The sequence below is a fragment of the Corvus moneduloides genome, chromosome 5 (genome assembly GCF_009650955.1).
Source record: "Corvus moneduloides isolate bCorMon1 chromosome 5, bCorMon1.pri, whole genome shotgun sequence".
In the NCBI taxonomy this organism is placed as follows: Eukaryota; Metazoa; Chordata; class Aves; order Passeriformes; family Corvidae; genus Corvus; species Corvus moneduloides.
The window spans coordinates 73,744,408-73,756,864 of NC_045480.1; the positions used below are offsets into that span (position 1 = coordinate 73,744,408).

The 12,457-nt window shown below is 50.5% G+C and overlaps 1 protein-coding gene across 1 annotated transcript; it reads right to left on the reverse strand.

Moving 5' to 3' along the window:
• Positions 1-4,306: 4,306 nt before the first annotated feature.
• EREG (epiregulin) lies at positions 4,307-12,171 on the reverse strand. Its single transcript, XM_032108147.1, has 5 exons — positions 12,035-12,171; positions 6,563-6,646; positions 6,293-6,416; positions 5,581-5,727; positions 4,307-4,718 (listed from the first exon to the last, which is right to left on the reverse strand). Exons 1-5 carry the CDS (start codon positions 12,078-12,080, stop codon positions 4,658-4,660), a joined length of 462 nt encoding a protein of 153 aa, XP_031964038.1. The 5' UTR covers positions 12,081-12,171; the 3' UTR covers positions 4,307-4,657.
• Between the last annotated feature and the right edge of the window lie 286 nt (positions 12,172-12,457).

Below are 12,457 nucleotides of genomic sequence, written 5' to 3' on the forward strand. Positions count from 1 at the left end.
ACAACCCGTGCAACAAACTGGACCAGAAAGAGCCACTGTCACAGGACCACTGGGAACAAATGTCCACGGACAAACGGTGATTCCAAATTGTGGCTGGTGCCTGTTCACTGCTGTATCTCATCTCCTAAATTCCAACTGGATTTTCCTATCAAGAGGCTGATGCTCTCTGGTGACTGGGTCAAAAGGATCAGATTGGCATCCATCAGGGTAGGGCACAGACATTTCTCAGTATTTTTTGATCAGTTGTCTTAGTCTCCAAGTTTTCTGGGAAATCTTTCAATCATATAGGATGGAATTATATCATGGGAGTGTTGGGATAATTTAGGTTTGGCACCAGCTTTATTAAAATAATGATGTCTATTTGTGCAAGACTAAACTTCCACATTTACTGATGAAACACCTTCCACCCATCCTTCCTTACATTCACCCTTTCTTCCCTCCTTCCATCTGCTCATTGGTCCACCCACCCATCCTTTCTTCAGCATAGACACAAAGGATGACTGCTACTGACCCAGGTCAGATATGTGATGAGTACATGACCTATGAGTCTTTCCAGCCCACTTAAGCTCCTCTCTCTCCTCCCTGAGCTCTATCCCTGCCCTTCTCACGAGCAGCCCTGGGATGAGGTGCCAGATACGCTGTGCAATCCCAGGCTTGCCTCAGCAGGGACAAGGACCAGTTGTCCAAATGTCCTCCGCCTCTGTGATGTAAGCAGGACAGTCACCGAGGTTTCCTGAGCTCAGTGGCTGACGCACTCTGAGGAAACCCGCTGAGGGGGACACGCGGCTCCCAAAATTGCCCAAGACAAGGAGGCACGCGAAGGCAGCAGGCCTGTGGAGACAGGAAGGTCAGCTCTGGAGATGACTGCACTGCCATGGCAGCTGTCCTGTGGGCTGCAGCTGCAGAGTGCACTAAAGGGGGGTTGCTTTGAACCCTGCGGCAGCCACAGACACTGTGCAAGTGGCAGTTCCAGCTTTGGTACCTGGGCATGCCACAGACACTGAAAATGTTTGTCCCTCAAGAAGTGTTGAGGTGATGGATGGCTTAAGTTGCTGTGAGAGGTTTTTCTTCTAATGCCGTCTTAAAACAAGTCAGCCATATAGTGACCAGGGGAAACATTAACAGCAGTGATGTCTGCACAAAGCCAGAGCATTTTGGAGAGTTTACAGTGAGCCTTCACACGAGCACCATCCTTCCACAAGACACCAGAAAGGAGTTGTTGCTGTTGCTTTCTAGGCCAGACAGCCTCAGGCCTGAAAACAAGCATCTGCTGGCCTTTGCCTGAATCCCAAGAGGCTGCAATGGGTTTTGGATAAAATATAAAGACTTGTGGGCAAGAACCTCAGGGCAGAGTTACCAAGAGGGCAGATCTGGGATGGGATAGGTTTGAAAAGGATAGGGAGATGTCAAACGGAGCACCCCTGCGGCTATGGGAGCTGTGGCTGCTCAGTCCTCCAGAGAGCTGCCAGCACAGTGTCCCAGGCAGAAACCCTGCACAGTGACATGCCAGTGGCCCTGAGGGCAGGTTGATGGCCACCTGTCACCTACTTGTATGATGACCAGGTCATCAGGTGGGTTTCTCCAGCACCAGCCTCTAGTCCCTGCCCCCCACCCCCAACCCGCCCTCTGCTGTGAAGCAGTTTGTCATGGGCAGGGAAGAACTGCCCTGGCAGGAGCCTGTAACATTCATGCAGGAGGCAAAGCCATTGTGTCAGGAAGGCTTTGGCAGGGCCACCTGGGAGACACACCACGGCTGCTCTCACCGCAGCCAAAGGTGACTCTGACAGTGGGTGGTGCAGGTGAGGAAGAACTGCACCAGAGGGACAGAGGTGGTGCCAGCAGAAACCATGGAAGGAATGAGGGAGGTTCACTCTCAGAGACAAATTATTTGGGGTGTGTCCCCAGGACCTGGCTGTGTGGTTGCTGGACTGGCAATCTACATCCAGCCGGCACAAGCTGTTGAGGTGGCAGGCTGGTATGTGGCCCTAAGCTCTGCAGTTTCTCAATCATGTGCAGGAGTGAGAAAAACACAGGTGCTGGAAGGGCTGCTGTGGGCTGGGTGTCAGACGAGGAACAGGATAGGTGGAGAAAGCCCAAGCCAGATCAAGAGAGTCAGCTAAAAGTGGAGACACATAAAAAACTCCAAACAAATCCTGCACAGGCCCGGAAGTGGAACATTCCTGATGGATGTTTCTGACCCAAAGTGTAAGGCACGATAAGCCCCAGGCTGCTGCTGTTACTGCAGTTGTAACCTTCTGCAAGAGCAGCAAGGGGCACGCGGACCTGAGTGCTGCACCAGAAAGATGCATCCGCAGCTCCAGGGGCTGCTCAGGTCCCCTTTTGGGATTCTTCTGCCAAGTGGAGCAGAGGAGCAAAAAGGTCAGTGTGTGGGGGCCAGGCCTCTGGGCTCAGTCTCTCTGTGAGTCCAGGAAAAGCTTCTGGAGGATAAACAGGGATGGGCCAGAGTAGTTCACAGACAGGCAGGGAAGCCTGAGGGGAAAAAAGATGTGTCACCACATATCCTAACTGTGTCACAGCAAGAATGGAAGGAGGCTTCAAGAATCGATTTTTGCTGGATCTTCCCACTGGGAAAGGCTGTGTAACAACGAGGCTGTGGCTGGGGTTGCCATTAGCTGTCACCACTTACTCAGCAGAACAGGTTCCTGTGTCACAACTGGATTACAGGAGAAGAAGAGAGGAGGTGAAAAGCTGAAGAGCAGCTGATAAGGGCCCTGTGACACAGAGTTAACCCAGTTAACTGGGAATGACCAACAATCCCCTTCTGGTTCAATGCTGAAGGGAGACCCGAGGGTCCAGGCAGAGCAGGAAAAACTTTGCACCAACCAAACTCACCTTAACCACTGACTGACCTGCACTGAGGGCTGGGTGAAGACAGACCTGTAGCACTGCCAATGATGAGCACTTAGGTTACCTCAGAAGGTGGCAGAAGGTAGCCACAGGCTACCTGCATAGACCCGGCACGAAGAGCATAAGCCCTACAGGTAACCCACTGTTGCACAAGCCAAGGGATCACTGGTCTCACACCCATGAACACCCAACAGGGCAGCCCAACGCAGCCCACCGGGATGTCTGGCAATGACCAGGAACAACATACAGGTTGGGCTTTTTCTCACATCATCTGAAAGTGTGAGAAGGGATGGGATTAGCAGGGATGATTCAGATGCTGCAAGAATCCTTCCTGCTCACAGGGAGCCAATGCTTGAGGTGCAGCTAAACTCAGCAGGCTATTTTATCATTATTTTAGGCCAACAAAATATCTACTTTATGCCCAAACTCAAAAACTTTCCTTGCCCTGCTCCAAGCTGTGCAATGGATATTGTGGCAGAAACTCTATGGGGAGGACTCGTGCTGGTTCCGAAGCAGCTGTCCTGCTGTAGCTACACTCACACCCCAAGCTGCCATGTGTTAGTGTGTTCAGCTGCAGAGACCCATCGACTTGTGCTTCTGCCTCCCTGCTGAAATCCAAAACATAACCAGCACAACCTTCCTGAGGGTATGAATGAGCCAAGATCCATGCTGCTGTCATGCAGTACATGTGGGATACGCTGCACTAGGAGCTGTGCTCTAGGACTTCCTCCAGTTGTGCCAGTTAAAATTATGCATTGGAACTCAGGTGCATTGATACACTTTATTAATGATACTGTGGTTTCTCTCTCCAAAAATAACTGCTGAGGCTTCAAAGACACTGCTCAGTCAAGCCACACTGGGTTTCACTCTAAGATCATAGAGTCCAAGCATTAATCCAGCACAGCCGAGCCCATCAATAAGCCATCTCCCCAAGTGCCACATCTACACGTCTGTTAAACCTCTCCAGGCATGAGGCCTCCACCACTGTCCTGGACAGCCTGTGCCAGGGCTGGACAGCTCTTAGAGTGAAGAAATTTTCCCCAGTATCCCATCTAAACCTCCCCGGCAGAGCTTGAGGCCATTTTCTTTAGTCCCTGTTCCCTGTGAGCAGATCCCCCAACTCCCCCTGCCTCTGCTGCCCCCTCCTGTCAGGGAGTTGTGCAGAGCCAGAAGGTTCCCTCCGGATCCTTCTTTTCTCCACACTGAGACCCCCAGCTCGCTCAGCTGCTCTTCATCAGACTTGTGCTCCAGACCCTGCCCCACCTCCCTTCTCTGGATATGCCCCAGGCTCTCAACGTCTTTCCTTTTGTGAGGATTTGTCAACAAAGGTATGAAACAGGACTGGTCCCAGTACTGAGTCCTGAGTAACATCCCCTAGGCACAGGCTGCCAGCTGGAGGTAACTCCATTCACCACCACTCTCTTAAATCAGCAGACAGTTTGACTTTGTCTAGAACTTTTATTTCAAGGAGTACAATTGCTTTGAGTATATTCACAAGAATAAATATAAAATTCTTCTCTTCAGAGCAAGAAGATGAGTTTTTATAAAAATATATCTCTATCCCAGCGAACCACTTAGGTAGGGTTCCCTTTAGGAAATATTATTTAATAAAAAAATAAAACACTGAAAATAAAATGCTTGACCTATGCTTACTGAATCACCTAACAATTGAAATTTTTAAAAGGTTATAAATATTGTAAATATTATTAATAAAAATAACATTTAAATAGGTGGGAAGCCACTGAGTCCATCCAGATGAACAGAACACTGCAGGAAGCCACTGTTTCTCCTATAGGGCACCAACTTCCTTGTATTCACTGGCATTTGTTTGTCTCCTCTTGTTTCGGTACCTGGAGTAGAAGAGAGAAATGTGAGTTCTGGAAAGCCACTTGCTTTTGGGGAGTGATGGGGAGTGGGGAAGGAAGGAAGGAAAAAAAGGCTGTATTAGCTCCTCACATCTGTTTTAAATCTCTAGCAGCTGGGCTCTGTCTGTGCTCATTTTCAGGTCTGACATCACTTGAATGCAGTCTCCTTTCTCAACTCTTCACTGAAAATTCCACATCTGCATTGAAGTCTTCCTGCCGGTACTAGGTTTGTCTTTGAGAAATCCTGCCGGTTACCATCTAGCTACCTACCAGATCTGGGAAGCTGAGCTCTCCCTCTGGAGTTATTCCACCTCCTCAGCTCTCTGACAGATGCTTACCATTAGATTTTAGGCTGGAGAATGATTCTTGCTGCTTTGGGTCTGTTCATGGAGAAGAGTACTGTCCCCCATGGTAAAGTTGATAAGGCAATGCTCATGATATCACACTCACCGCAATAACATACCAAATCAACAAATCAGCTAGTAGTAATCCAGCTGCTCTCCAGTCCCTGGTGCCCGGGGCAATGGCATTACCACTTAAAGGACTAGAATTCTCCTATTCCTTGTCTGCTCTCTTAACACACCCTCTAAGCCAGACATGAACCAACCTAGAGAGCCCCTGTATCAGGGCGAATAGGCACCTGGGAGTGCTGCTGCCTGCCCTGCAGCCTGGGCCATGCCACGCTGTCAGCTCACTGCTTGTCCTGAACCCTTCAAGCACAGGTGAGCAGATCTGTGTATCGAACTGTCTGGTGAGTGGGTGTTCCACGCTACCTGGGGATGCTCAGAGGACGCCTGACACCTCCAGCTGGCTCAGCCTCCCGAGCCACCAGGAACACGAGTCTCACCTTCTGCAGATGTAGTAGCTGGCGAGAGAGATGGCGGCAAGGAAGAGCAGGACCACGATGACGGTCAGTGCCACGTACTCCTTGCTGAGGGGCTGCCGGACGAGCTCTGAGTGCACACACCGCACTCCAGAGAAGCCCACGTCACACCTGAGGGTGAGGGAGGCACAATCAGAGACAGGGCAGCGGGGTTACACCTCAGCAGCCCAAGAGCATGCTATGCTAGTGGCCTGCTGTTTCCTCAGGGACAAGACACTTAACCTGATGTAACTCACGCCCACGCGGTCCTAAAGATGGTTGCAAATTGTTCAGGTGAACAAACAATACCCTTAAAAATGACTAGAGGGTCTTTATTTGGTAGGTTGGATCAAAGGAGAGACCTTGGTGCTGTGCCTGAGTTCTGGATCTCATACTACTATAAATACAGATGGACAGGGAAGCACATCAGAATGAATGTCCCAAGTCTAAGCTGGCTTGGTCACTAATTTCAGGTGTCTGAGACTCTCACAGAGATCACTGGAGGCAGCACACGTGCTTAACACTTCCTTAAATGCAGCTGAACATTATAAGACGCAGTGCTCCTCTTCAACTTCTTGTGAGTATTTAATACTTGGCTGGAATGGTGTTTCAGCTAAGTGTCAATGGCAGCCAGATCAAAGTTCACCTCAAAGCCCACCCCAGGGAGATCTGCAGGATGAGTGGGGCCCATCCATACCTGCAATAGTGCTCATCCAAGTCCACGATGTACACACACTGCCCATGGAAGCAGTAGTCCTTCATCTCAGGCTTGCATCTCGTTATCCCGACTTGGGCCACACGTGGGCTGTTCTCTGTCTGGACTGCAAGGATATTTCATTAGCACCTCAGGATGTGGGCAATGTTGCTCAGAGAAAAATGATTCCCAAGGGCACCTCAGTGAGGCTGCCAGCCCAAGGAAGATGGGAACCAAAGGTCTGTTATTTACAATGAGCTGTGCAGTACTTACTGAGCGCTGTTGTGCAGTTCTCCATTTCACCAGGCCCACACAATGGGATCACTGTTGTGCCCAGGACTGCTTGCAATAAGTAACCTGTAAGAGAATAAAAACAATAGTCAAAACTAGATGCATTTTGAGTTAAGTATTTAAGCTGCTGTACTCATTAATACAAGAACAGAAGCTTCTCATCATGGTAGGAAAGGCCCAAAGTTGAAAGCTGAAAAAATATAGGTCTGAGTGACGTGCTGCCTACATTATATACAGCAGCCCAAAGAAACATCTCTGAAATACAAATTTACAATGCAGAACAGAGATTCAACAGAAACCTGCTGTCTGTGACCACCTCTTGCCCATACTCTGAGTGAAACTGGGCAGGAACAGGCTTGGAGAGATTACGGGGGAGAGGCAGGAATTAGGCCATTTGATGATTATGTTAAGTTTCTGACTGGTCTGGCATGGCACCTGTGCAAGGAAAATAGCTAGGCTCCCACAATTAGGCATGACAATCCAGCATTCATCACAGGAGGAGTCCTTTTGCTGATCAAAATCAAGATATCCTTGACTCACGACAGCCCCACAGGAAGAGAATTTCCTAGGAATCTGCAAGTCAGTGCAGCTGGTGACTCAGCACACCAGGTCAGTGCTGAGCCAGGCTCAGCACCCCATCATCGTCTTCAGAGACCACAAACTGCTCGAGGTAGTCTTAACACAAAAGCTGCTCTTTACCAGCAAAGAGCTTCCTCAGCCCTCTCCCTGCTGAAGAGAGCTGAAGGGCTGGACAGTTCCTGCACTGACACCCACTCTTTTGGCAGTTCTTTGGTTAAAAGCCCGCTTGCAAAGCTGCTAACATGAGATACCAAACCCTTCTCATTTGCCCACGGGCTTGGAGAGGTTCCTGACCACTTTATGGACCCTGGGCCACTGTTACTTAGCAGGAAACAGGCACAGCTTTCAGGTATTCCACTAGTTAAATGAACATTTCCAAACAGGATTTGAAAGCCAGCAAAGGTACCTGTAGCTTCATGGCTAGCCCATGAGGAACAGTGAATGTCTGCCCCGGCTGGCCACAAAATCCACCTGGATAACACTCCTGCTAGGGTCACAAATTAACCTGCTCATGAACTGCTTAGTCATCAGCCCCATTCCACGGAAGTCTGTAATTTGTGTCTTTGGGCTGTTTACCTCTATTAACTTGTCGGGTCATGCACAGCTAATGGAGGGAGTGTGCCTCCATAATTTCCTGATCACTCTAATTCAACTCCAGTTATTAGAAAGTTTCATTGAATCTCAGGGTTAAATCTAGGAGTGGTAATTTATGGATTTCCGGCAGTTTATCTATTTCTGGGTGATTAGCAGGCTTCCTTTATCCTTCACTCCAGCTACACACAAAACCGGCAGGAATATCTAAGACGGACAGGGCTTTTTCCTGTGTTTGCATTTTTAAAAACATCATTCCTCCTTTTTACCTCCCTCTATACTGCATTCCTTGCAAAGCTAATAAGCCAGATTTCCACCAAGCTCTAGAAGAAAGAACAAAGCCCAGGTCCCCCAGAGCCAGAGCGACAGTAACAGATCCATGACGCCGGCACCTGTACCAGCTGGAGACTCCTGTGCCTGCCAGCATGACTCAGCAGGACCTGCCTTTCCCTCCAATGGGGCAGGACATGCAAGTTTACTTTCAGGGTGGGATTTTTTTAAGCAGCACTGTGCTCACTGTAGATTTCCTCAGCAGGAGCAGTTCGACACTTCTGTAAGGCCAGTCTGAGTTGCTAAAACAGAAAGTTCAAGTGTTTGAAAGAAGAGGCCATCAGCTGTCAGACAGTGGCAGCCCAGGGATCTGGGGTCCCAAAAGATGCTGGAAAAAGATTTACCAAATCAGTTCTTCTTCCTAGGAACTAGGGGGACATTTCAGGAGTGCTCTATGGACTAAGCTGCTCCCTTGGCATGGAGGACCTGTGGCACAGGACAGCAGTGTCCCACTAAGGATACATCATGTCACAGAAAGAAGTAAGGACAGAAATCAACAAAAGTCAAGGCTAAACACACCAGAGGCATCCACGATACCCACTTGTTAAGCAGATGGATTAAGCCAGCTGAGGATCTCGTGTAGCCTACACATTTCTGTCACAGTTTGCACACTTCCTTGACCTGAGCATAACCTGAGCAGCTGCTTTTTAAGCTGAAGTTCCCAGTCCGAGAGTTAGCAGAACCCGGTTTTCGCATTTGAGAAAACTCCAAGCCACATCCACGGAAGAGGCAGGTCAGCTCTCCTCTTGGCTCCAGAAGGAAACATAGCCTTCCAGTCAAAGGCCACAACTCAGACATCTATGAGGGACAAATTAAAAATAACCTCCTCCTCCAACACTGCCCAAGGGCTTTCCCAATCCCAGCCATGCACCAGTGCCTCCTCCACCTGATTGCAGGCACTCAGGACCGGAAAGGCTGGAGTGCAGGAGCAGATATTTGCTGACACCCAGCAGTATTTGCTGCTTTTGGGCAAAGTTCTTCCTGCTCTGCACTGGTCTATTTTGCCCTTTCCCCCATGCACATATTTGCCCTCTGACATCATTGGGAGGAGAAGGGATCCGCACACAGCATTGGCAAAAGAGAGCCTTTCCCAGGATATTTATCAGATGATGTATACCAAACACAGCACCTGGGAGAGGTTATATTGTTATTCCTTTGCAGTTCATTAAGCAAACACACGGTACAAGATAACAGTAATGAGATGGTGGATTTTCATGTGTGTCTTGCAGGAATGTGAGTGTTATACGTTGTATTCCTACGCCACTGCATGAACACATAATCCCATCTGGCTTCGTGGGTTACAGATCCTGCAAGGTTAACACTGACAGCATTTACTGGAACAGGAATAAGACTGCTGCTTACTTGTCCTTCCAAGAGGAATGAAATGAAAAATGAGGGACAGCGACCAGCTGCCTTGGCTTCCTGCAGCCTCCATCATAGACGACTCACAAGGGCTAATTATCAGTTTGCCCACTGAGAGCCAGCTGTAGTTTCCAATGGCAGGCTGACTGCTAAGGATGAAGGATGCACATGTGAGATACATTAAACTGAGGACTACACTGTGGAGGATTTACACTAGAGGAACCGTCAAGTTTCTGAGAGCTCAACTATTATTTGAGTTGGCTTTGTCTGGCACCGAGATTGCCAGTCCTGTACTAATTCACCTGAATGATGCCACCTCCCACTTGGCATCTCTGTGGTCTCTCTGTCACAGCAGTAGCACCTACACCCTTCGCATGGATTGCACTTCCAAAGCAGAGGTGCCCAGGTGACATGCACCTGAAGGATCTCAGCCATTCTAACTGCAAAGACAGATCAAGGTGCATCCCTATCACCTTTGGATATCCAGGGCATGTCTCGACTGTCTAAGGCCTCCTTTGGGTAAACTAAGTAGGTAACATGGAAGTCAGCCTTTGTGAGCATCCCTACGACCATCGTTTAATTCTGGAACTGCAGACTCACAGTTACGGATGTCCAGGATCAGGTCACAGCAGCTCTAAGGCAGCCCTGGAAACGCCAGTCTGTCATGGGAAGACTGGTGCTCCAAAATTGCTACAGGCCCACACGATCATCTTCAGCATTGTGCCAGGACTTACCCTTAAGCAGAGATAATGCAGGTAATTGTGCATTATGCGCACCCAGTCATCCCAGTACTGCTTCCACCCCTCTGGAGACCTACGCACCAGTGATCTTACTCACATGCTGCCCCTGCGCCTCAGCCACACTCCCTTCCACCACTTGCGTGGCGGCTGAAGTCCCTATGCCACAGAAGCACAAATCCATTATTACTTCCAGCCAGACACATCAGCCGCTAACACTTTCCCCATTGTCAGACACAGGTATCTTTATGCTGAGCCAATTTTCTGACAAGCCAGGAGAATTTGACACAGGAAAACATAAGGTCACCAGCTCTTGGAACTGTCTGGTGAGTCTGGAAGTCCAACGCCTGCCTTCCCCACTGAGTGGGCATTACAGTGAGCACAAGGAGATCGGTGCCAAGGCTCCTGCAGCAACTCCCAGAAAAGGCAGGGCCTGGGCTTGTCCCCATCACTACCACATCCACACATGGCTGGCACAGCACTGTGTCTCCTCAGGAGCGAGTGACATCTCTCTCCCACCATTGCCTTTCTGCTGCACAGTCTCCAAGCCCACGATAGCCAGGATATGAATCTGGCAAGGACTGTCACTTCAGTAAGGCTTCAGCCATTCAGCAGGGAACCTCTTCCAGTCTGGCATAATACCAGTAACAAACAGTCTTCCCAGAAGCACCAAGTTCTGCTTACACTCCTGCCCTGGGAGGGGAAGGCAATAAAGTGCTCACAGCACTTGTTACGATGCCACCTAGCTATGACTAATCCATCCCTTACTATTAGATGCTGTGCCTGCCCCGGAAACAAAGAAATTCACATACAGATCCATGAAGACATACCAGTTCCTTCCAGTGTCAGTTTTGTGCAAAGCATGGCTGACTCACAGACTACAAGATGTTTAGCCTGCTGTCCTGACAAGTGAGATGCTGTGCAGCAGCTGATCCATTAGCTGCTATGGAAATACCTGGCTAAGATGAAATATGCAAACTCATGCTGCAGTGGGCTTGGCAGGCGAGGAAAACATCTGTCCCAAAAGAGAAGTCTTGGGAACCGAGTTTCTCCGTCAACTACGACCTCGAGTCCAACATCATGAGTGTGAGAACATGCTTTGTCATTAAAGCAAGGTGCGAGTGTGCCAGGTCTCAGAACTTTGCTGCCCACACAGCTCAAGTTGCCTAACAGGGCCAGCTCTCAGCAGTCACCACCTGTCACTGCCAGCGCCCCATGGAGGTGTGTGACAAGGATCAGTTCTTACATCAACAGCACGCCCAGGCCCCAGGACTCTTGATGCTCTAAGGATACACGTGTTCTCTTGGGGCTTTCAGGTAGCTTATGTCATACAATAGAGTAACACGCTCCCAGCGAGGAGGTGGAGAAGTGTCAAGCAGAACGAGGCCACAACCTGTTTTTTTATCATAAGGAAGTCTCTGCTGCCGTGAGGATTCACCCACTGAGCTCACCCAGAGCATGGCCTGGGCGAAAGCAGCAGGACCGGGCTATGAACAGGACAGGTCAAGGTGAAAGAGAACAGACTGGGCTAGGAGCAGAGGCGGCGAGAAGGGAAAGAATGTTCACCTTCACTCAGTCACGGGACACACCTGGGCATCACACAAACAACAAAACCTCCCGTAACAACAGAGTGTGGTGTGTGCTCCACTCCTCAGCACATACAATCCACCCGGGTACACCTGTCACCGCCTCGGACTTCATCTCGGAGAGAAACACATCTGCTTCATCTGAAGGCAATCCGAACTTTATGCTTTGACACAGATTTCTCAGCAGCCAAAGAATCCCCCTGCCCCAGGACCCAGCGCCCGATGCCCTCCCAGCCCCAGCCCGCGGGAACGGGGACGTCGCCGCTTACCGAGGAAGAGCAGCAGGCTGCGGGCCCGCAGGCAGCCGGCGTCCATCGCCCTCGGTCCCCGGGGAGAGAGGAGGCGGCAGGAAGGGAGGCGGCGGAGGCAGGAGCGGCGGAGAGGCGTGGAGTCGGCCGGCCGGCCGGCCGCACTTTTATGTGCCCGCGGAGAGGCGGGGCCCGCCGCGGTGACACTCGGCCCGCCCGGCTTGGGGCAGCGGCGCGGCTCGGCCTCCGCGCTTCCTGCCCCGCCGCCCCCGGCTCTGCCCGCGGGCGATGTCCCGACGGCGGGCAGGGACAGCACCCCGGCCCGGCTGTCCCGGCTCTTCGCCGGGAGATGGGGGCAGCTCTGGCCCCTCCGGCCGTTGGCTGGTGCCCGGGTACATTAGGTGTCCTTCATTCCAGCAAGTATCACTGAAAATAGTACCTGGG